General features: G+C 31.3%; 1 protein-coding gene across 1 annotated transcript; it reads left to right on the forward strand.

Moving 5' to 3' along the window:
- Positions 1-1,718: 1,718 nt before the first annotated feature.
- On the forward strand, positions 1,719-24,450 carry LOC145326573 (uncharacterized). The gene is made up of 10 exons (XM_080169944.1): positions 1,719-1,846; positions 5,832-5,990; positions 8,630-8,757; positions 20,280-20,348; positions 20,635-20,748; positions 22,188-22,356; positions 23,002-23,076; positions 23,489-23,617; positions 24,117-24,184; positions 24,376-24,450. The coding sequence occupies exons 1-10, from the start codon at positions 1,759-1,761 to the stop codon at positions 24,448-24,450; spliced, it is 1,074 nt and encodes a 357-aa protein (XP_080026070.1). The 5' UTR covers positions 1,719-1,758.
- The last annotated feature ends 1,192 nt before the right edge of the window (positions 24,451-25,642 follow it).

The raw sequence follows: 25,642 nt of genomic DNA on the forward strand, positions 1-25,642 counted from the left end.
AAGAAAAAAACAATATTGGCAGTCCGACTCAGCTTTGGCTCTTTTTAAGACGCTCATATGTAATGAAATAAATGCACATGGTTTTAAATGACTGTGTTTGAATGTGTGATGGAGTATTGTACCATAATTGTCCTTGTTTCTCATACAAACCAATAATGATATTTGGCTGTTTCCCTTAAATTGCCTTGTCAAGCAAAGACCCTCCTTCTCCCCTTATTTATTACTTTAGGTAGTTTATGGGTAGTTTATAGCAGGTAGTGGGTAGCACCACAGGGTTAGGGGCCTCTGCAGAAATTAGGTATAGTGAGAAAAAAAACTGATACCCCCCCCCCCAATATTATTTTCAATTATCACAAAACTAAGGAACATGGGGGCTTTAGTGCTCGATATGTACTTTGAGGGATATCACCGAAATTTTATTGGCAACTGGCTAAAAACAAATTCCTTTTGCTTGCCAACAATTTTACCTAATTGCTATAATACACGTCTAATTACTTTCTATTTGGGTAGTATAGTTAGGGAGACACGAATTGGTAAATTTAAGATAAAATAATTTTCTATTTATGATGTACTTTTAGTAGCATAGCTACTTTGTATGTAACTAGCGGCTTCGCCCCTAGCCTCTAGAGGTATAATAAAATTACATTTTCTATTAACTACCCAGCCGAAAAAATTGCGAATGGATCACAAATTTTCGCATAATTCGTTAAAAAATTCGTCAAAAATTGGGGGGGGGGTTGTTTTTGGGGGGATTAGGGATGTCCCCCCCCCCCCAAGAAAATAGCCTAAAACCACCACAGGTATTTTCCCTGAAGAGTAGAAACTGATCGGTTCAGTGGTGACCGAGATCTTAAGGGACAGACGGACGGGCAGACAGACATCGTTCTACTTTGTATTGTAGATATGTATGTCTACTACCGCACCGGTCAGTAAATAATATAACATTTTTCTATTTTGATAGAGTTTAACGATTCAAACAACGAATTGCTTACTTTCAAATAGCATATCTTATTAGAAATTTCATATATTATGGATTATTGACAATAACTATTAGAATTTTGAATCAAAGTTCTAGATCTTTTTTTTAATATCTCACCAGTAATATGTGCTACATGTTTGACAATAAAAAATCCTAAATGCACTACAGACAGATATACTAACCATTGAAAGAGAATCTTCTCTACAAACACTTTGTTTAATATATTTTTTACTTTTAAGGTGAGCTTGCCGATCAACATGAAGGGTCGGCGCAGCCTGCTGACGAAGTCAGCCGGCTCAAGCAGCAGTAGTCAGCTGCCAGAATACACATTAGCTGGCCAGCGGCCCATACGTTCAGCTGGCAGCCAGGAGTCAAACTCTACTCAAATTTCTTTAAATTCATTAGGCAAAGAAAATTTAGTTTAAGATAATAAATTAAATATATTTAACTAGCGGCTAAGGCCTCTGGGGGCATTCAAGGAAAGGCGGGAATGGGTTAAGTTGACCCTCCACACGAAACTGTTGGAGGGGGATGGAATTTTTTCCAAGGTTCACTTATCTTGAGAAGGTGAATGTATCCTCCCCAAAATATTGATTTACTTTCCTAGTACCTGCTTCACTTTAAAGGAGAACCATATTGGTCTAGATCCATCTCTTTAGATACACAAACACACACAGAGACAGACAGAATGACAACTAGTTACTTTTATAATACAAAATTTTCTTTGATACCCAGGATGTGATAGACAGAATATATTTTCCCGTTCCAGAAGTAGAACAATGCGCAGCATCTCTACAATATTGTTATCCATTGTTATTCTACTCTGTAACCTACCCGTCTCTTTACAAGAGCCAGATTCGTTTCTAGGTAAGCTTTTAAGAGCACCTCTTTTATATAACATTACTTTATTTTTTGTTTACATGTCATAGAAAAAAATCATAGAATAGAAACTGTCATTTAGGGTTGAATTTTCTTACTATGAATTTGAAGTTTAACGTAAAAATATATTTAACAAAAATGGAATCATGTTAAAAATTCTATGAAGACTAACTTTAGAAAATGAAAAATAGATAGATAGATAGATAGATTTATTATTATTCCACTAGTTACATATAATATAATAATAAAGCACATTAGGATTTAATAATGAATTACAATTAACATATACAGTATTATATATTAAAATATAACTAGGAAGATTCATGGCACTACACTGTATCTTGGTACGTTGTAGATTTACCCACGACTTGGTTCTGTTTTTCAGGTTGGGGATTGGGTGAAGGCGGCAGAAGGACAAGACAGGCTGAAAGGCCAAAAGTCATGTTTAAATGTGTTATATTTTTTAATTTTAGTAGCCTTCATTCCTGCCTATCCCCCTTCGCCCTGAAAATGATAACATTATAACATATATTATTACATATATGGATACTTATGAAAGAAAAAAACTTCCGGTAAGCAGGTTTATGGTTCATATTGTTACAAATTTTTTTGTTATTTAATACAGTAGTTGTTTATTTTTGTTTTATGTTTACTTTGCAAACTAGCTGTAAATGGTTAAATCACATACATTGTCAGTTGGGTTATTTTGTCATTTTATGTCATGTCACAGTAGTTTCATTTTATTATTCTTTGTCTTTGTATATTTTTTGCTCTTGTTGTAATTTCATAGTACTTTTTTAAATTTTTTTTTGGTGGTGAGTTTTCAGGTTTGTATATGTTTGTGTTTTTATTGGTGGTTTTGTTTTGTTTTTCTGTCACTGAGTGTTTGAGTTTTCTCTGTCTGCGTTATGAGCTGTGTGTCAGAGTTTCCAGAGCGAGCTGTTGATCTAAAATAAAGAAATTGATTTTTGATTTTTAGTAATTAGGAGTGTCCTTTTAAGTACTTGTTTATATTTAATTAATATATTAACTGTTCATGAATCAGATTGTAATTTTATAACTTAAAACTCAGCAATTAGCAGTTTTAATTTTATTTTTGACGAATCAATGAATATTTCTAAGAATTAAGTCAGCAGATTTTTTTTCTTCTTAAAAGTATGAATTTTAACTTAGTAGTTTCGATTTATTATACTCTAGTATTAAGTAGTTTTTAAGGTTTTTAAATTTGCGCTCCATACTAGAGTGTGTTAGGTTTTTATTTTGTGTAGTTACCTTTTTTTTTATTTTTTTTAGTGTGTTAGGATTTTATTTGTGTAGTAACCTTTTCTTATTTTTTTAAAGTCAGTGTAAGTGTTTTTTTGTATTAGTAACATAGTTAGTGTTAAATTGCTTACCTTTCACAAATACAGTGAGTTGTGTGGGAATGAGATGTTTTCATTCTGAAGCTCTCAGCACAACTGAAGCTCTCAGCACAACTGAAGCTCTCAGCACAACTGAGAAGCTCTCAGCACAATACATAATATTTTTTTAAATACAAAAGGATCAAAAAAAATGTTTTGAAGATACCTTGTTAAGATTTATTCTTTTTATTTTCATAAAGCTTTTTAAAGAAGATCCCTTCAATCGGCGTTGGGTCAGTAATAATAACCCCATCCAAAAAAACGTACTTGTGATTAGGTACTTGTTGAGTCAAAAACTTTGGGGACTTTTATGGATTAGTTCCGAATTAGTAGTGTCCTAACTTTTCAGCCAAAAAATTTAAGGTACAAAAGATATAATTTCAATTTATATACTTATTGTCTTATCTGTTTATATCCTTGGATTAGGCTAGGTTAAGTTTAATAGCCCCAGGGTTATAGTTTCATACGGGGGGGGGGGGGGGGGGGTATGTAATCCACTGGCTGATTAGAAGGATGTTACTGCTTTTACTTTTGAAATGTACAAATTTTATTTGACTTTTAAATGTCTCAAAGAACAGTATTTTTATTTGATGCGAAGCATCTCTATTAATTTCTAACAAATAAATAATCTGCATTATCGTCTGTTGTCTTATCCCTTAAGGTCCCTGGATATTTAATTGATTGATTGATAAGCCTCAATTGATTGATTAGCCATAGTCTCTTAGGGTTTGGACCTAAGTAGTCATGGAGAAGGACGAGACACTTTTGTATAGCCACTAGGGCTACCAAGCTCCACGTTCAAGCACATTATGACTTGACCCGCTATCTCATGAGACCTACTCATTATTACCTCACCCTCGCTGAGTATGGCACGTGTCCCAAATTAAGTCACCGTAATGAATGACGCTCTCCGCAGAGGAGCTTGGGATAAGGGTAGTACTGATATTATGTACGTGACTATTAAGTATCCAAACTTACTCAATAATCCCCTTCTTACACAACCAGAGAAAGTTTCGTGAATGTATTCAACTGATAAATTCGAGTTGCCACATGGTAACTAGAACTCCGTAACTCAGTGCGTTACCACTGAGCTACGACGCCCCTTTACTGAGCTACGACGCCCTGAATATTTAATAGTATTATCGGTTCCTTCCAACGAAAATACTTAAAGCTGATGAAAGCTTAAATGTCTTTAATAACCAACAATATAAATTTGTTATTGCTGCTCCCTTTATGAAGATAGCTGTCCTAGTTTATATCTGTAGATCTAAATGCAGTAAGATCTTAAGGATCAAAATGTCATCATAATCTGAAAGCTCCAGGGAGGAAGGAGGTGACAATGGCAATCAAATTAATTTTCCATTCAAAAATATTAAGGGAAGAAATAATGGACGATTAATTTATCTAAATCCCCTATAATGATATACAAAATAATCCCTTTTGAAGAAAAAACTTTTGATTGAAAAAGTGTTTCGAACCAACCAATCAATACTCAACAAAAGTACCCAAAGTTTTTTAACCAACGAGTAATACGGTGGCTTTAAAACTTTGAGTACTGTTGTAATTTACAGTCCAATGTCCCCTTCCTCCCTGCTCAAATTAAAAGCATTCTTTTCCCATGATATTTAAAACCCAACGTAACACAAAAGATCAATTTTTTGTTCATTGTCTTATCCCTGAATCCATGCACATCTCTGACATTCCAAAAGATATTTTATTACACAACGGCAAATAATTTATAGCGAAGCTACTCTATAACTTATGGGTTGTTAAGTTCAATAACGTAAAGTAACAGATTTGCTTCAACTTTTTTAAAAATTATAATGGTAAAGTGCTTTTGATCCTATATATTTTTTTAAGGGTTTTTTTTACTACTGAACCAGTGAACATATATATTTATTAAACAATGGCATTTTGAAAAAAGATTTTAGTGAAAAAATGCGACGCTTAGGTATTTGAATTACAAAACTAAGCTTTAACATTCCATGAAAAGCTACCTTTTTATACCTTTTTCATTACTAATACAAGGACAATTATATCAAAAATTTGCTCAACAATAACAGAAAACTAAAAATATAAAAGCAAAGTTATAGAGGGTTAGATGAGGTATTGCTATGATAAATGTTATTTTTCCATTAATTGTAAATTAATTAATCTAGTTTTCTAAATATAATCAATAAACAGAGAATCAAGTAAATCTTCCAATCTTACAACGTCATATTAATGTACACATTAACCTTAGTAATAGAAAAGCTGCACAATTTTAATTTTAATTTTATCACGACCTTTCAAAAACAAATTTTTGCAAAACTCAAACCACATAAAAAATTAAGTTAAAAGATTTACATTATTTAAATATCATAACAATAATTATGTAAAATGCTAAATATGCAGTTTTATTAGCAAAGCTACTCTGTATTTTCGGTTTGTCCATCAGGCGATCAAGAATTCCTTTTAACGTTTGCAACCGTTGTTGTTCTACTTAACATAAATTTATATTTCAATTTTAAATATTTTAGGCTAGATCCCGTTATTGATGGCTAATATATAAATCCTGTATCGTTTATGTTTAGGTATAGACTTACCACACGGGTCCATAACCCTTTTTGGAACCACCTTTGGGGGGAGTCCCACCAACCATCAGTTTGGTAATCCAGTCAAGAGGAAAACTAGTGGGGGACCTCCACCCCTCCAGCTACCGTTTGGCAACAGCCAGCCTCCAGTTAGACCAGGTAAATAGAAAAAATAGATGTATAGAAGAGCTTTGCTGAAAAAAATGAAAAAAAAACACATTTCAAAGAAATATAACCTTTTTCTAAGGAGTGCCTTTTAAATCAACCAAATCTATCCCTTCTTTACCTAATAACAAAAAAATATGAATCATGATTTAAAATAAAACGAGTGTAGATTTTTTTTAAAGTAACAAATAAAAAAAAGTATAATATCAAACAAATATCTTTTTTCATTTTATATTGGTCCAACTGACGAGTAAAGGAAACCAGAGATAGAGAGAGAGAGAGGGGACAATGGGTTGTTTATTACACTAGTCCCCAAAATTTTACAACAACATTTTCTTATTCGTTTGCTGAACATTTTACATTTACGTTTTTTACTTAATGGTAAATAAACGAGCAATCAACGAACTTTCACATGATACATGTAGCGCAGCTACGCTGTTTAACCAAACAATGAATCCTACGTCAAAATGTGAAATTTAACTCGTTAAATTCAGATTAACTTGGCGATAAATGCAACTTCTGTTTTTGGTAAGCGCAGCTACTATAGTACTTGGGTGCGTTCAAGATTGTAAATATACGAATGTCACTGTAAAATTGTAAATTAGTAAGAATACAGTGTCCACGCCGATATTTTCTACACATGCTACAATTGACAGATTCAAATCCAATTGACACCTAAAATTCTGTATTTTTTGCTTGAATCATATTATATGTTTGAGAGGTTTTAATATTGCTTTAACTAGAAACCCAAACTGATGGAGGTAAACTCCCTCTACCAAAATCAATCCTTGTATTTTTACTTTTGCAAGATAAATTTTAAAATAAAAGATTTAAGTAATCTCTTTCTCTGTCCCGTAAAATTAAAAATCTCATTTGAATGGGTGGAGTGTTTACTTCTTATTTTATAATTAGAAAATCAAATATTTAGACATAGAATATAAGTACATGTAAAATCTACACCGTAAAAACAGATTACTTTATGATTTCGCTTTTTTAGCAGCCGACTGCTAAAAAAGAGCTGATTTGAAGCCGGCTGCCGAATTCATATTGTAAGATATATTAAACTGTTACACAGGTTAAACTCGTAAAAACTCTTTTATGAATCATTGTTGTTTTGTTTTTATAAAATTTCTTTTTTTGCATAATCTAAGCTCATCAAATTCAAATTTTCAACTCGTTTTGCATAATTAGATTTTCTTTTTTTTTAAGTTATGATAACAAGAACGGTTCTGTTCCAAAATTACCATAAAATAAGTGCAAGAAATCAATGACCCTGTAGATATTGAATAGTCTTTAATGTATCGGTGCTATAGTTTCAAGACTGCGTAGATTTTGTTGAGTTTAGGAAGTTTATGTACTGTAGACCCTGAACTAGCTGTGTTGAAACTGTAGATTTAAAAAAAACAGAGATAATGTTAAATCTAATCTGCATAGATAATGTAGAGTCTTGACTGCTTAAAAACTCTAGATTCTAGAGCATTTGATATTAATTATTTAATGACAGTCAGACTGTCTAACGGATGACTTGCCCTTATTGTTTAGTTGCTTTGCTTCTACTAATGAAAGGATTTTACTTGATCTTATCAAAATAACATAAAAAGGAACACCATAATTTTCATTTTTAAACAAAGGAGAAAGGAAAACTGAAAGATAGAGAGAGAGAGAGAAAGAGAAAGAGAGAGTGGGGGGGGGGAGAGATATATAGAAAGAGGGAGGTACTCTGCAATCTTCAAAAATGAAAAAAAAAACAGAGAAGTGATATTGCACTTTATTAGAATTTTCACCATTTTTAAGCCCCACCTTCTTAGTAATTCACTAACATATACCCCGCCCTTTGGTATTTCAAAATAACCAAAAATACCTAATTTTAAAAGCAAAGAGCTAAGAATGAAAAAAAAATTTTCTTATTTATTTTTTGAAAAACAATTAAGACAGATTTGGTCTAATAAGGAAATAATTCAGTAGAACTTTGGAAACCATTTTAACCCCCCCGCCCCTACTTCCAAAAAAGTAGAAAGCTTGGACGTTCTTGTAAACACACCTAAATATGATTTTCAACTAAGTCAAAATTGAAAAAATAGAATTATCAGTTTGTTTTGGCCACCACTGTAAAGTTAGGAATCCCATTTTGGAATATTTTTGTTGGGAAGTTTAAATAGATGCAATATCTGCAATATCAGGCCACTTCTATGTCATGTTCACATTTTATTTGCATTCCATCTTAGTTTATTTTCCGCAAGCGACAGCGCCCACAGCCTCTTCATCCATTTAATCCCTAAATTGGCTATTTCTTGCAAAGGTTGCAACTCTATGATTGCAATAACTTGACTTGAGGTCCTATCTATGAATGTTAGTTTTGTGTGCCTGTTTATGCACAATGACATAATCCCTTCTCTTGCTATTAGATGCCAGACATAGCATCATTTTAACATATCTGGTTTCATGCGATTTTGACCAGATATTTAGAATTGTATAATTTCTGCTGTTGGCTTTTAAAAAGCAAATATGTATAAGAGCTCTAAGTTTGTATTCCCTTTCCATTAAAAACTATCTTTCCATTTCAGAGATATAAAGAACAATCAAATCTTCCAATGTCATAACTTTCAAAACCTTTAAAATATTTATGTTTTTAGGAAACCATTTCGCGGGGCAAACACGCCCCCCTCCACCGCCATCACCTCTACCTGGATTTGGCCGCCATCAGCTGCCAGCTGGCGGCACTCAGTCCCCTTGGAACTTTGGACCTTCCGGATCCTATCAGGCAATTTGAAATCATCAATCTAACTATCTTCTATCTATTCGTAAAAATATTTTCTTTTATTATAACAGAAACATTTAACACACAGAGGTGGATACTTAAAACATTGTCGACGTCTTGAAGTCTTGCAGTCTTCAAGTATTTTGGCAAAAAGTAATTCTTAAAAACTTTTTCTTGAAGAGCTACTCTTTGAAGACAAGTCTTCAAGTAGGTAGTTGAAGACGTCTTCGAAGTGTTCTCAATTTACATCGAACAGTGTGTGTATGTTAGTCTGCAAAATAGACACTTTCCTTCATAGGGTGACAAACAAGTATTTTTACTAACTTTTTTATTTAAATATTTATTTAATATTTCCACGGATAGTAAAATTAAATATCATAAGTTTATTATCAATTGCTATTTTCCGAGGGACCGAAGCTTTATTTTATTATTCATTGAAAATTGTTTGTTATACAATACAATATCCAATTATAAATTGTTTTATGCTATTTTCTACCCTTCAAATATAGAGTTCCTAAATGCTAGGTGCGAAATCGCTTGTGATTTTCATTTTGAAAAAATGTAAAAAAACTTAGGAAAAAAAGTTGTTAACTCTTATTAATGACAGGATAATAGGTGGGAAAGCAGTAGGATTTTTTAACGGAAAATTACGCGAAACTACACAAAACTTGACGTGTCTTCAAACGTGTCTTGAAGTGTTTTTAAGAAGAGGTAAAAATCTAACCTCGAGTCGTGGAAGACTGAGTCGTCGAACGTGTCTTCAAGTGTTTTTGATGTTTTTAAGTATCCACCTCAGTAGACGGGAAATCTACACTAAGAAGCAACATTATTATAGCAGTAGCATTTTCAAGAATAAAAGAAAATTCTATGTCTTTGATTTTTTGTGAAGATTTTAATAATTAATAAGCATATAATTTGAAATTCATTGGTGGTAAAAAAAAGAATAAACATGTTATGGATGCCTATTTTAGTTTAGGTTAAGTAAGGGTTAAAAGAGGGATAGTACTCCGTAGGGATAGGAACCTGCAGGGTTATAAAATTGTTATTTTTATTCAAAATTTGAAAGGAAGAGAGGGAGAAGGAGGAGGTTAAATTTAAAGGTATTTAATTGTTTTTTTAGTATTTTATTCTTATTTGTCATCGCTATTAATGGATGGTGTCATTTCGTTTTGTTTTGTATACACATGTCACATATATATAAATATGAATATGATTTATTGCAAACCTTAAAACTGATAGCTTGCGAAAAACGGTAGCAGAAAAAAAATAAGGACAAGTATTCTCGAAAAATTTATTTTCGAAATTAATAAGAAAATAAAATTGTACAGACATCTTAAGAAACAGGCAAAATAAAATTGATTATTTATGTAAACCATTAATCCCAACGAGTAATTACAAAATTGAGTGAGGATAAATTTATGATCTATTACCCTATCCCTGATGGTTACCCCCATTGCTCTAAATATTTGCAAAGATGTCTAATTCTTTTCGTTGTAACATCACTACCACACATAATCAAATTGTCAAGAGTCATAGATTTGGCAACTTTTTCCCTTTGATTTCACTATTTTCTATTACCATTTGATCTTAGGAGATAAAATGATTTGCATTCTTAATAGATATAAACGAAATTAACAACCCAAATTTCCCACAGATTAAAATTATTGTTCAAAAAGTAAGGATGCTACTAGTTAGGAACAAACCAATCATAATTCGCTAAAAGAACCATTTTACTTTAGGATCCAATCTCCCCTTCTTCCATGGATAATATGAAAACATTTCAATGCATTTGCAGAAACTATTGCACACCAACTTTTTCACTAATGTGCAATGTTGCCGTTTCTGTAAGGGGACCAAAAAATGGTGTTCTTTCAAAACAGCGCTTTTTTTTGAAAATTGTATTCAAAAACCACAAGCAATCAGCCAATAAGAAATAGTGTAATTAATAGACCATCGATAAATTATTGTTATAGTGATCTGTAATAGCATGCATAGGGACGGTTTTGCCAGGGGAGTGTACGAAATGCACCCAAAAATTTTGTTACCCTTTTCAACTCCACCACATTCCCCTTCTGCACGCCTCTGGTAGTAATGTACTCTCTTCACAATAGAATTATCAACCTCTTATATCCTGATTTGAAAAATAAGTTTGCTTTTATTTCATAAAATTTTTTTCTATTTTAGAGAAACATAGATTTAGCAAAGTTCCTTGTTTGTTATCAGTAGTCAAACTCTCAAATGCATGGACGCATAAAAATAAAAAGGGACCAGTTTTTTTACTAGCGAATATTCTCTATATGAAACAAATGTTTGTGTGTCTACAGTCATCTAATAAATTACACCACACCTTTTAATAATTATCAATTAAACAAGTTTTATTTTTGTATTCTTTTTGTCTCTATTAGATTTATTAAAGATTATTTTTGTACAGGCATCTAAAGTGATAAGACAATGATGTACACCCCCAAAATTACCAATTATGTAGATTAGTGCTTCAAACTTTTAAACACTTCACTTTTTTAATAAACCAATTAAAAATTTAAAATTCAATAAAAGTCCCAATTGTTGTTAAGCCAACGAATAAGAAATCGTTATTATAAAACTTATGGGACTAATAAACGGCCTGTCCCCTCCCTTTCTGGTTTTTATTACATTTTTAAAATGTTTTTGGATCTTATGATTCTTGTTTTTAAACAATCTTTTTGTCATTCAATAGATAGCTTAAAATTGTAAGTGTGTGCGACCTTTTTTAAAAGCGAAGCTTTTCTATAATTAGGGTCGGTCCGTCCGTCCGTACGTCCGTCCGTCCGTCACGGATAGCTTTTTTCGTTAATTTAGACATGTTAGAATTGTCCTATCGATTTCAAATTTTGCATGGTGATTCCTTTAGTAGTTAGGTACGATTTAGAAAGCGTAGCAACTCTATAATCATTACCAAAATGTCTGTACGTCCATTTTAAACATGTTGATTTTTTTACTTTTTTAAATAGCTTTTTTCGTTAATTTAGGCATGTAAGAATTGTCCTATCGATTTCAAATTTTGCATGGTGATTCCTGTAATAGTTAGGTACGAGTTAGAAAGCGTAGCAACTCTATAATCATTACCAGAATGTCCGTACGTTCATTTTAAACATGTTGATTTTTTTTACATTTTTAACAACAAATTTGTATGTGAACTAATTATCCGATTGGTCTGATTTTTGGTATACTGATTCCTAGGACAACAAAGTACAATATTATAAGCGAAGCTACTCAATAATCAAGTCCTAAAAATGTAAGTATATCCATAATCATTATCCTGTATCAAGCAGTTTTTCAACAAATTTACTTACAATTTTGCTTTGACTCTTATACATTCGAATTCTGATTATTCAGTTCTGATATTATACAAGTGTTAATGTCCGTTTGTCCTACCTTTTCAGTGCTTCGCTTTTATGGATGTTGTCATCCTTGTTTTAATGTATAGAGTAGTAAGACTTTTTAAAAATTGTCTTCTGATGTTTTTTTATAGATATAAGTAAGAGCTAAAATACATTAGTTTTATAGTTAGGTTGTAATCTAAAATTCATTCTGTTAGAAGTATACAATTTTAATTTAAATTCAGCTCTGAATTATTGTGTTCATAATGCTCCCGTTGCAAGGATATTGTTACTCTTGTTAAAAGCGAAGCTTTTCTATAATTAGGGTCGGTCCGTCCGTCCGTCCGTACGTCCGTCCGAGATAGATAGCTTTTATTCGTTTATTTAGGCATGTTAGAATTGTCCTACCTATTTCAAACTTTGCATGATGATTCCTCTAGTAGTTAGGTACGATTTAGAAAGCGTAGCAACTCTTTAATCATTACCAGAATGTCCGTACGTACATTTTAAGCAGTTGATTTTTCTACTTTTTTAACAACAAATTTTTATGTGATCTAAATATCCGTTTGATCTGATTTTTAGTATATTGATTCCTGCGACAACAAAGAACGATATCATAAGCGAAGCAACTCTATAATCAAGTCCTAAGAATGTAAGTATGTCCATAAACGTTATCCTGTATCAAGCAGTTTTTCAACAATTGTACTTACACATTTTCTTCGACTATTATACTTTTATATTCTGATTATTCAGTTCAGACACTATACAAGTGTTAATGTCCGTTTGTCCTACCGTTTCAGTGCTTCGCTTTTATGGATGTTGTCATCCTTGTTTATTATATGATTATAGTTTTATTTTGTATTGTTTGGGGCAATAAACATCATTTACAATTTTAGAAAAATATAATGCTTTATTTCATTTTAAATAAAGAGGGACTTATTTCTAATTATTTCTTTCATAAATTTTGTTTTGCTCAAAAAATACTATTTATTTGAATATAAATCTTTTTATCTCATTATTACTTTTAATATTCAATATAACTTTTATAGGTTGAAAGTTTTAGACTTTATCATAGCAATTTATCAAAGAATAATTAAATTATTTTCGAACCTAGTAAAAGTGTCTGACACTGATTATGACGTCAAAAAAATTAACCAATGAGAGGCCACTATAAATTTTACCATTGGTCAATTACAGTGTATACTGGCCTCTCATTGGCTAATTTTTTTACTTTATAATCAGAGTCAGATACTTTTACTAGGTTCATTATCTTATACAATTTTTAAATGTAAATATTAGTCATCTCCCTCTATTTTTATTATCACGTCCACTATGAGTAAATAATCTAATCCACATATGAAATAGCATAATAGCACATGGAACTATCCGGCATATTAGTATTCTAAATGGGCTACCCCTGCAGTTTTATCTGATCCTATGAATATGCCTATAATTAAACAAGTTTACAATTTAACAAAATGAAAATGCAAAAACTGCAGGGCTTCTGGGATAGATAAATGAAAGATAAAAGTTTCAATTTACAAAGTTACATTTGATAAATAATTTGATATAAAGGATCATGGAAAGAAAACGAAGTAGCGGGATTCTTCGTATATTCACGGCAGCTTTTGATATGTTATTTTTGGTTAGGTTAGGTAAATGTTAATGTTTGCCCCGCAGGGTTAGAGCTTCCCGCAAAGGTTATTAATAGTAAAAAACTACTGTGAAATACGACGAAACCCGCTACTTTGTTTTCTTTCCATGATCCGAAATAAATATATTTATATCTATAAGATCATCACTTAAATTATATGTTTATATTAAAAAATATTAAAGCAAATTATCTTTTATTGCCCTATCCCAATGTTTCTGAATCAAATCTACATATTGCAATTTTCCTCTAGACATAGTTATGTATATAAAAGTCTGATTAGACGGAAAATATAAATAAATGAACTAAAAAAACTTCCTACAGTTGTTCTCTCTCTAGTCTCTCTCTCTCTCTTTCTCTCTCTCTCTCTCTCGCTCTCTCGCTCTCTTTACCAGCGGCTGCGCACCAAGATGAACCTAGAGGCTATTGAGGGAAAGAACTGGGGGGGGTCGAACAATTTACAATTTAGTGTCAACTAGAAAGGAAATTATTTTGGGGGGGGAGAGAGTTTATCTAGGGGTGGAGATTTCCTCCCCTAAAGTAGTAATAAACTATCCCTGGATATATGAGAAGCTTCTCAGTAAAAAAGAGAACCCTATCTGACTGACAAACATAGAAAGTGAACTACAGAGTAGTTTTGTTATTATAAAGTATTCCAATAAGAAATATGTTAAATGGCATAGGATACAGTACAATAGCATAAGGTTATATAGCTTTGATTAATTAATTGGTATTCTTACGTTTTAACTATCAAATATAATTAAGACTGGTTATAAATTATTTATTTTATTGCAAAACATTTAAAATCTTCTTTTTATAATTTTTCTTTCAAATTATTTCACAAAAGGAGTGTGATATTTTTTTCTATTTTTGGATATAATTGTATATTTACATATATTGTATAGCCATCTTGTTATTAATGAATTGATAATGGGTGGAAAAACATTTCCTAATTGGCATTATTAACAATTGAAGCAATCTTTCATTTGTTTCATTCAGTTTTTATCATACATGTCTTTGTATAATATGTTTTAACATCCATAAATACAAAATAACGGATCTACAGAAACCCCTTTATTTGGCCCTAATCTTACGGGGCCAATATTACAAACCTAACCTGACCTAAAATGAAATATAAAAAACCGAAAAACTAGGCTTTTTAGAGAAAACACACAATAAGAAGGTTGTTGTAAAAGTACTTAGTAAAAATGTACTAGACTTTAGATTCAATTATAGAGATGCTATACTTTTTACAATCGTCCTTTTAACTTTTTTGAAAATAAACTCAAAGGACTTCTTAAAGTGTATTGGTATTTATTTTATTTATTTATTGGTCATTAGAATGTAAAAATATTTCTTTATTTAAATATTAAATCAAAGTTTAAATCTGATCTGCTTGTGGCTTCGCCTCAAGCCTATATAAAATCAATAAAATTAGTCGAGAATATGTCCTTGTTTCGCGTTAAAAGGAAGTTAAACCTAACAAGGACAATAATATCCATAATTATCTCAGCAAATACAAATTATTTTTTTTGTAATTTATCATCTTTTGATGTTAGGTTTCATATTTCTACCTTCTTACTTGTTTACCTGTATGTGTTTTCTTTGGTAAGCTCGTAAAGCCATGATGAAGAATTCAGTCTCTGCTGGTTAATTTTTTCTCGCTCATCCACTGAACTAGTCTTTTTTTTTAAATTGTCACTTGTCACTTTTATTATGTTTAAAGAGTCTGTTTGTGATCTTGTGGCTGTTCTTTCTGGGTTCACTCAGGGTTGCCACTGTCTATAGTTTAAGTAAATATGTTTGTAGGGAAAAGGGAACACTAGAGTCAATCAAAGTAATTAATTATGGTTTTTGTTTTAAGCTTTATATTCCACCTAGAAATAAGGAAGTAACAGTAATTTATTTTTGTAAATGTTCTAAGTCTGTCAGTTGGACAGTTTTGTTAAAGAGTAACTGCGCTCCCAAAAACTTGTTGCATTGATTTTATCAGATTTTTATCTTTGTTTAAGGGGACCAATTACATTTATCGTCAGAATTCCATATTTTGCATACAGATGATTTGATACATCACCCCCCTTAAAAAATTATTGAAAAATAATAAATGGTTGCGCCCCAATAGGTTGGGTCGAGGAAGAATTCTGTTTTGAAAAGAACGAAATTTTTTAAATATCCCTATGTCCTTCTAAATAGCCTAAAACCAGCCAATGACAGTACTAAGCTTCCCTAAAAACTAAATGATAAGAATAAAACTTAATTTCTTCTTATTTTTTGAAAGCCTGGGGGAAAAGAACTATGAACTATTACTGACAGAATACAGGATTTTGCTGTGTTATTCTAAAATGCACACAAAATTCTCTTGGGTGATTAAAAAATTCTAAACAATGCATTATTAAACGCGAAGCTTTTCGACTTTTAGGTTTGTTTCAGAATTGCTTACTGATTCCGAGATCGATTTGACACAACTCTATAGTTCTTCCAAAAATGAATGTTTAAAGCTCCATTACTGTTTCTTTATCTATATGGAATAAAAGTTAAAACATATTCCTTTTGTGGTTTTAAGGCCTTAGCTTTTACTAATGTTGACATTCTTGTATATACATATGAAGTTTTATGCATTATTACTTAAATTTTAATAGATTTTTTTAACTTCCTGCTCAAACAATAAGAAAATTTTTTAACATTTTTTTATTGGTCAAAAATACTTAGTTTTGTAATTTATTTTACTTTTTATTTTTTGCTAGTATGATAATTCGGAAAATGCTAATTATGAAAAGAATATCTATATGTATAAGAAAACTATATATTGGAGTAGCTGGACAAAGTGTCTAAAAAAATCGGCATTGTGGCCTCATAAAAATGAGGGATTATCTATCCTTTTTTGTAGGGGTTTTCTTTCCCACTTCTCCTCTCATCTCCCTCATTTTCTATGACGTCGCATGCCTGATTTTTGAGATAATTTGTCCAGCTACTATATTTGATAATGTTAAATATAGCGATGCTTTGCTTATTGTAATATTCCTATTTACAGTAATGTACTAAGACAAGGATGACAACATCTATAAACGCAAAGCTCTACAAATCAGACATAGGGACAAACTACACAGATCTTAATATAAATGTTACAAAAAAACAGTAATCTGTTTTTTGTAACATTACTTATAAAGATATGATATCTTTTAATTATAGGAATCATTTTTAAAGTAGCAAAAAACTTATTATCATAACTATAAATTGCAAATATTATTATAATTATAACTAGCTGCTACGCTAGCTTTTAGGGGCTAGAAAATAGCTCAAAACCATCCCAAGACTTAAATCTGAAAATGACTTGACCTATGTGAAGATTCAATCAAAGGGAGAGCAATTTATTTGATAATTTGCAATTAGAGCTATATATCCTTTACATCTCATACATCTAGACAATCTAACAGACGTTAACTAAATGTAAAAATGCTTTGCCTATAATTGTATGTATAAATTATTGCTATCTTATAGTAGGTATGATATTAAAATCACATAAAATAAAATATATATAGTCTGCACCGTAGAGCTGCTAATAAATTAAATAGGATTTGTTGAAATAAGGACAATTACGTCCAATTAAATTACTAACATTTAGGATTTTTAATAGAAGTGGCCAACACTTTATTTTAAGCAATTAAAATTTGCTTTTAAGAATTGTAAAAATAAGCTATAAATCAGTTTTTTAAAAAAGGCTTTTTTGGACAAAAGTTTTATTTAAGATTGATGTTTTTTCTCGCAGCCTTGAACTCCAAGAAACATTTCATTGACTTAAAAAGCTGTATTTGGGCTTTTTAAAACTTAAGGTATATTAGCAAGATTTATATCAAATAAAAATTAAAAATCATATCGAGGTTGGGGATAAGTGTGGTCTATTTATCGTTTAGAGGGAAAGTACACAAATTTCTATTTGTATTACAATTTAGATTTAACAAAAGGAAAAAGATAAAAAGAATTTTATTGCAACAAGTAACATCTATTTACAGAGAACAAGGATAAAAGTATCAATTAAAGCGAAGCTTATAAATACGTGCACTCATTCGTTGGCTTAAAAACTATGGATACTAATATTATATCTCTATTGGTTGTTTTAAAATAACTGTTCAACCAATAAGTTAAATGTACAGAAAGAGTAATTTTGTTTACTATTATCTGAAATGTACATTAATTTATAGTCCCTACATTTCAAAGTCAGACGTACGGATTAGGTTATTTATTAGCTGCGCTACCAACAAAGAAAATAACAAACTACTTTCAATCCAATTTTGTTCATACTGTGTGAAATAATATTTTACATTTTGACAGCAATGCATATCATACTTTTAAAGTTTGTACGTCATTTTTATTTACATTAATTTTTAAAAGCGGAGCTTTTTTATAATTAGGGTCGGTCCATATGTTCGTACGAATCATACATTTTCAAAGAATTACTGAAAACAAGATTTTTTCTTACAAGACCCATAGTTCAGGTGGCGAAGGTGGCTAAAATTATGAATTTATCAAAGAATTAGCAGAAAATTAAATACATAAATTGATTGATATCAATTATATTTTAACAAACTGTTATTTATGTTGTTATCACTGCGCTACTTATCAACATAATTGTTCTATATAATATTTCTTGAATTGCAGGCGCGATGCAAGCATTACATACATATATAAAATCAGTGTTTTCAAAATGTAAATAAAGTTGCCGGTTTTTTTTCAATCTATTCGTCCGACTGTCCTCCTGTATGCAGTTTAAAATCTCGGTAACCGATTGATCGACATGGTGATGCTTCTGGTCCTCGGTGGGGTTAAGCTAATTTATTGAAGGATGGGACACTTCCATCCACCCCATCCCCCCTCCCCACTAAAAAAATATGGGGTAACATGTGTAGCAACTTTCGTTGATTTCTCCTCTCATGGAAAGAAGCCACTAGCCTAGTAGTTTTAAAGTGATAAATTTAACAAAAAAATTATCTTGTTTACCTTAGCCGCGCACTCCAATTAAGACTTGACAATTATATTTAAACTAGTTAAATTAATGTCGCCGTTGGACCATTAGACACTTTTTAATTTTAACCTTTTAAGCCCTGAAAACCCTGAAAGTAATTGAAGCTTGCTAAATATGCAAGATTCAAAATGGCGGTTTAGGGGGGACACTATTCCAAACTATTGGACACCCGAAAAAAAGGCTTTGAACTTTGAATTGAAATCTTCTTTTGATTGTTATCCTCCTATTCCACATTTACTAGGTAATCTGTAGTAGCGAAGCTAGTTTATAGTATGTTTGTACGTTCGTCTGCCTGTCCGATTGTTATATAACGTTCATTTGAATATCTATAATTTTTCAACATTACAATATCTGAATCTTACATTTGATTTATATATTGTTACTGTATATCGGTTTACTATTCCTTTTTTCAAAATTCAATAATGTATTCTCAGATTTGTATTTAACGATAAGAAAAGTAGTGTACTATCGGACGGACGTACGGGAATACCATTTATACTGTACCTGCGCCGAGCAAAAAGCATAGAAATGGTTTGCTTTCAAAAATTATTTGGTATGGCATACTAATTTAGGTTCAATCATACTATGTGCGGGGTGAATTCACTTCCGCATATAATCACATCTGCAGTTTAGAATTTCGCAATTAACGAGCACAGACCCAATCCCTAACCTTTATTGTTGAAATAACCTTGTACCAAATATAACTTAATCTAACTTAGCCTTAAGTAAAGCACTAACACTGGTTCTGTGCCCAGACTTTTTCATAAAAAAAAATAAGAAATAACCTAAAACTATCTCAGGGCCTATAAGAGAACCATAGCGGTTAAGCTGTTGGCGAGATCCTTTCTGCAGACAAAAAAGCTCACTACTTTATAAAATGCTATATATGCGCTGAACTGTATGCACACAGTTCTATGCACCTACAGATCAAGATATCAAAAAGTCAAAAGAGATATTTCTAACCAGCAAAATATCACTGACATACCTATATATGGATCAAATTTCACCCCCCAATCTTATTTATTTAAAAAAAGAATTTATGCAATATCTAGAGAATCCTCTTATCCGACGGGGTCCTAACCCTGGCAGTCCCTTGCATAAAAGCTAAAACCTAAAAAGGAATGAAAAATATCTTTTATTCAATTTAGATTTTTTAGTAAGACGTAGATTATGAATAATTTCATTTGCAATTATTGGAGTTTTGCCATCATTTCAATATATACACATTTAAAAATCTATTTACCTGTTTGAAATTTTCAAAAAGTTTTTCACTATTTTTTATACATAATTCCCCACATGAAATAAAATATTCAATGTTTTTAAATTTTCAGAATAATCTCTAAATTTTGAGAATATAATACTTTTTTTATAGCTCACTTTGGGTACTTAAGTTAATTTTTGTTGGTTAGTTTCCAACTAGTAATGTCCAAACATTGGTACCAAGATCCCTGGAAATTTTTAAAAATGATGATTTCATAATTACCACTTGCACCAGGCTGTACAGAGGTTCGGAGCTGGAGGATCTTATCAGTACACCACACCCTCAACTTCTTACTATGCTCAGGTTAATAGGCGGAGTCACAATAATGAAAAAAAACAAGTACAATTATGTCAATAAGTAGCTAAGCAAAATGCAGGAGATATCTTATAGTAAGTTTAGAAGAAGTATTACAGAAGAAATATTAAAACCTTTTGAGAAAAAAAATCTCAATACAGATATCTGATAATTTCCTTTAACCAGTTCTCAACATCTTTTTGCCTTTTTTCTTCTTTTGCAATGTTATTTAAAATAAAATAAAAAATGGTTTAAATAATCTTTTCGTTTGTAAAGACTCTTTTTTGTATTTTAGCCACAGGGTAACCAGTTTCGAGCCCCATCCAGCTTGGAACCTTTCTTCCCGCCCCCTGCAACCACCCCAGCTCCTCACTACTTCCCCCCGGCCAACACACAATCACCTTTCCAGGTAAAGCAATGCTTAACAAATCTGGCAGTCGAGCAAACGAACATTAACAATTATAGAGTGGTAGAGCTTTTAATATTAAAGAGATCATTGGTTTTGGGAAATAACATATCTTTTTAAAAGTTATTAAAGGAATACAATACTTTCTAGAACGAGATTGTACTTTACAGGAATCTTTCAATCGATAGGACAATTCTAACATGCTTATTTACGATAATGCGTTAAATTAAAAGAAGACTTCTAATCTACAACAATTTTTCCCTAAATCAAGTTCATATTTGATAATTTGGGGAGAGATTCATTTATCATCCAGTATCCTTTCCCTGTGGCTGTAACTCACTATTTTCTTTTCCAAATCATCTTTTATAATTAATTTCATATTGAAGAAACAAATTAATCACCAAGTAGTAATTTGTTTAGAAAGTATGACACAATACAATTTAGGGAAAGGTAAATGAAAGATAGAATTATCTTGCGTTTAATTTAAAGTCCTGTAAATAAAAGAATTTTAAAAAATATGGACAAACATGATGCCCATTGTTTATAGGAATCTTCATAACAAATATCAGACATCCCCTGGACCAATTTTAGTAATAACATATGAAATCTCGTTAATGTTACAAATTTTCCTTATACCTAACCTCAGGGGCGTCCAAGCTTTTTATTTTGGGGGAGGTAAAAATCGCCCCATTACCCCCCCCTTGGACGTCTATGCCTAACCTCATAAAATCATGGATGAACGGACAACATAAAATACAGACTAGATTCTGAATTGTCATGGGAATCTTCACAAAAAAATCCTACGTCTATTGCAGATATTTGCCAAGAAATTTGTATTCTGAAATATGGACTCACTAGCTTTTAGTATTATAAAGTTGCTTTGCTACTAAAAAAATGATCCTAGACGTAATAGTATTAAGAATAAAATGGAGGTATCATTTATCTCCTATTTACCTATCCATGTATCTCGAGTTAGACACCCCAAAGTGAAAGTAATTAAATTTTAATTAATTTGCCCCAATGTCTTTTATAGAGTAAAAATTAACATATAAGAAATAGATTCTCAAATATATGATTTATATTGATATCTTTTGTTTAAAGATATTTATAATCTTTGCTTTAATTGATTTTAAATCGATTCCGAAAATCGGTCCTAGGACAAACGAAGGAGTGACAATCGTCGGAGTGGACACTCAACCTAACCTATTTTTATTCATCTTATAGGTTTTTAATTAACTTAATATTTTAGACACTCCTGTGTTTGTCCTCTAACCTAAAAAAAACTCCTAGTTGTATAGCAGCTGTGTATCTAAGAAATATATATTTAAGCTAACCCACTAAAAAAAAACGTTTTCAACAGTTTTCAACAAAAATAACAATGATTATTTTTCCTTATATCAGATTAAATAATCTTCCTCTATTTCTAAAACCTTTTTTATTAGTTTGAAAGCGAAGAGCACTTTTTCGGAACAGCATCTCCTTACAATCAAAACAACAACCACCACCAACACAACAACAACAACCACCACCAACACAACAACAACAACCACCAACAACACAACAACAATGGAATAAACAATGAAAGACACAGTTCTATTAATCCATCCCTAGGCAAATTTTGGCGTATTTTGTGCATTATTAATAATTTAATTCCAGTACAATAAACTATATCTAAATTTTTATGGGTTCCATGTACATTTAACAGCAGATTTTAAGAAACTAAGAATAGTTATTTATCGCATCGTATTACAGACAGTGTTCCTCGGATATTAAAAAAAATTATAAGGTTTAAACCTGATTTATTTTCCCCGAAGGTCGGAAGGCCAGGCTAAACAAATCTTTTATTAATTTCATGATTTTTATTTTAGTACTAATGGAAAATTGTCTGTAATACGATGCTATACATGATTTTTCTGAATTTCTGAGAACCGGTTTTAATCCAGTGGATATTAATCGGTTTTGAAGCCATACTGGAAACAATTTTAAGTAATTTTAATTCCTAGTTTGAAAAAAGTCTTTGACAAGAATTTTATTGAGAAAAAGACCTTAATGAATAGAAAAAGACAGCGTTATTAAAAGCTTTAAAATAATTAAAAACCAAAGCGTCGTCTTATAGGTCCAGAAAAAGTTTATAATCCTTAAAAAAAATTTTATATGAATTTATTGGGGAGTAACCCCCCACCCTTCTCTTATGTGTCCTTAAAGGCCCCTAGAGGCGTAGCCTATAGTATTAAACACGCCACTATTGAAACATAGTTCATCACGAAGTAAAGAAAGGCAATCCTGAATTTCATATCACCCCATTCACAAATATTAACAACTTACCACAAGGTTATTATTATAAAGGTTTAATAATTAAAAACAAGGATGATTGTGTCAAATAGTTGCGAAGCTGATGATAAAAATAAGATAGCTATTATCAAAACTGTTTGGTATGGTCAGAATCAGGTCAATTGTTTACAAAACTGTTTTTTGAAAATATATAATAAACAAAATAAGTTTTATAAAAACTTTTTAAATAAGAAAGGTTTTACATACATCCTTATATAAAAGTACTAAGATGTCTATCTGTCTGTGTTTTTGTACTGATATGGTTCTCCTTTACAGTAAAGCTTAAGGAACTTTTTAAAAAATTAATGTAATGTGAAGAGTCGACTCTTACCCCTTTTCTCTAGTAAACGAGCTATTACGAATCACCTCTCTGAAAATGAAAAAACCTTTACATCAATAACCTAATGCATAGATGTTGAAGATAAGCTGTACACAGTGCCTACAGAAAGGCCCAGAGCTGTAGCAGAGCCTCAATACACACCTTCGGATAAAGTTATTGTATATAAGACTGTCCCCATTATTTTATCAACAAAAGACACAGGTTCGTTGCAGATAGTCTTATTAGTAGCGAAACTACTCTATAACTCACTTTGTATGTCCGTCTTTTGTTGTATATAAGACTGTCCCCTTTATTTAATCAACAAAAGACACAGGTCCGTTGCAGATAGTCTTATTAGTAGCGAAGCTACTCTGTAACTATCTTTTTCCATCTGTCCGTATGGTGTTGTTTCCCAATCATTTTTCCTCAAAAGATAAGTGTCGTTGCAGATATTCTTAAAAGAAGCAAAGCTCTCTATAACTAACTTTTAGTGTCCGTCCGTAGTGCTACTCTATAACTTACTTTTCCATCTGTACGTTGTTTTTGTTGTACACAAGAATGTTCCATTTATTTTGTTTACAAAAGACTATTCTTAAACACAAAGTACAAAAAATGAGAAGAAGCTAATTACAGAATAAAACAGACAGTTATTATATATGTAGTTACTCTAATACAATATAATTCAAACATTGTAGTAAATATCTGTTTCAACCCTTACTAGAAATTAAACGCGGCATTGAGAAAGAAGCTAATATTGCGCCAATTCTAGCAAGATCTACAAATAATCAGGCACAGTTCGATACTTAAATAATTACAAGATTCTGTTATTATTATTTCATTACTTTTTAATATCAAATTCAAAAACAAAACAAAAATATAAAAATAGATGATTTATACTTATTTCGTCATTAATAGTTTAACAATAAATAGGTTACTTTTTTTTGAAAAATGACAGTAAATGATTTATGTATCCAACTAAGAACAAAGCTGCCGATGAAAAGAAAGATATAATTACAGATAAAAGTGGTAAAGAAAGTCAGCAAGGGACACTCTAGAATCAGATTTTATTGATATAACAGCTACTCTTTAATTAGAATATGTCAGTTCAAACTTATCTAAAGCTTTATGGGCTTTACCATTTTCTTTGTTGCTTCCTCTCAAAGTGTCTAGCAGGCAAAAAAAAACCTTCCTCCCTTTTTGAAAAAAAAGGAGGGATATAGTTCTTTTACCTTATCCCCAACCCCGGGGGGGGGGGCAAAACACTTATTTCTTGGTTTAAAACCTATTGGTACTTATATATTGATTGGTAAGTTCAAACTAGCACTGTTCAAAATTTAATTTAGTTTTGTTTATCATCATGGTATATTATAAATATATTGTTCTATGTCTTATCCCTAAAGATCCCATCTTATTTTATATTTGAAGGGTACTTTTATTAAATCTTGATTGGCTGGTTCAAACTAGCAGTGCTAAATCATTTTACCTTATTACATTCGCCACTAAAAAGATGGATCCTAGAATTTTTATTTTACCATAGAACCAGAAGTGACAACAGAAGTTGAGCGTAAGGGGAGAGAAGAACCAAGTCGTAGAAATGCTTTCAACTTCCTTGAAAACTTTTCTTTGGCCCCGCTCCGCATCTTTGGAAATACTGATGATGAGGTAATACTTATTTCCAGTGTAGCTTCAAAACCTATTTATATCCGTAGGATTAGAACCGGTTCTGAGCCATACTGAAAATCATGTATAGTGTAGTATTATAGGGAATTTTTTCGCGGATTGTTGCATTTTTTCGTTAAACAAGGAAGATAACATGCAAAAAAAGTAAAGCTCGACAATTTATATTGTCAGACCAACTTAACCAAATAATGAGTAAGAGCAATTTTGATATTTCAGAAACGTAAAACTATCTTAGATTTTTAAAGCCTAAATGCAGAATGTTGTAGTGGGACAAAGTAACTAAAAAACAGACATGTGACGTCATAAAAATTAGGGATTATTCATCTCTTTTTCTTTCCTACTTCTCCTCTCATCTCCCTCATTTTTAAGACGTCACATGGCTGATTTTTGAGTCACTTTGTCCCACTGCCAGAAGGTTTATTATGAATTACATCAAAATTATACAAAATTATGACCAATCAAGTTTGTATTTTATAATTCTGGTGAGAATAATGGAAATGGAATTTAAAAATTGATTAAAATCTCTGAATATGTATCCCTGTCATAAATTTATAAACAAAGAAGTTT

The sequence above is a fragment of the Acartia tonsa genome, chromosome 8 (genome assembly GCF_053477335.1).
Source record: "Acartia tonsa isolate MP-2025a chromosome 8, ASM5347733v1, whole genome shotgun sequence".
NCBI lineage: Eukaryota > Metazoa > Arthropoda > Copepoda > Calanoida > Acartiidae > Acartia > Acartia tonsa.

Excerpts from the sequence above, each read along its gene's own strand:
- LOC145326573 (XM_080169944.1), top strand. The coding sequence starts at position 1,759 with ATGCGCAGCATCTCTACAATATTGTTATCCATTGTTATTCTACTCTGT. Across the intron at positions 1,847-5,831 it reads AGAGCCAGATTCGTTTCTAG|GTATAGACTTACCACACGGG; the intron begins GTAAGCTTTTAA and ends GTTTATGTTTAG. Across the intron at positions 23,618-24,116 it reads TTTATCAACAAAAGACACAG|AAATTAAACGCGGCATTGAG; the intron begins GTTCGTTGCAGA and ends AACCCTTACTAG.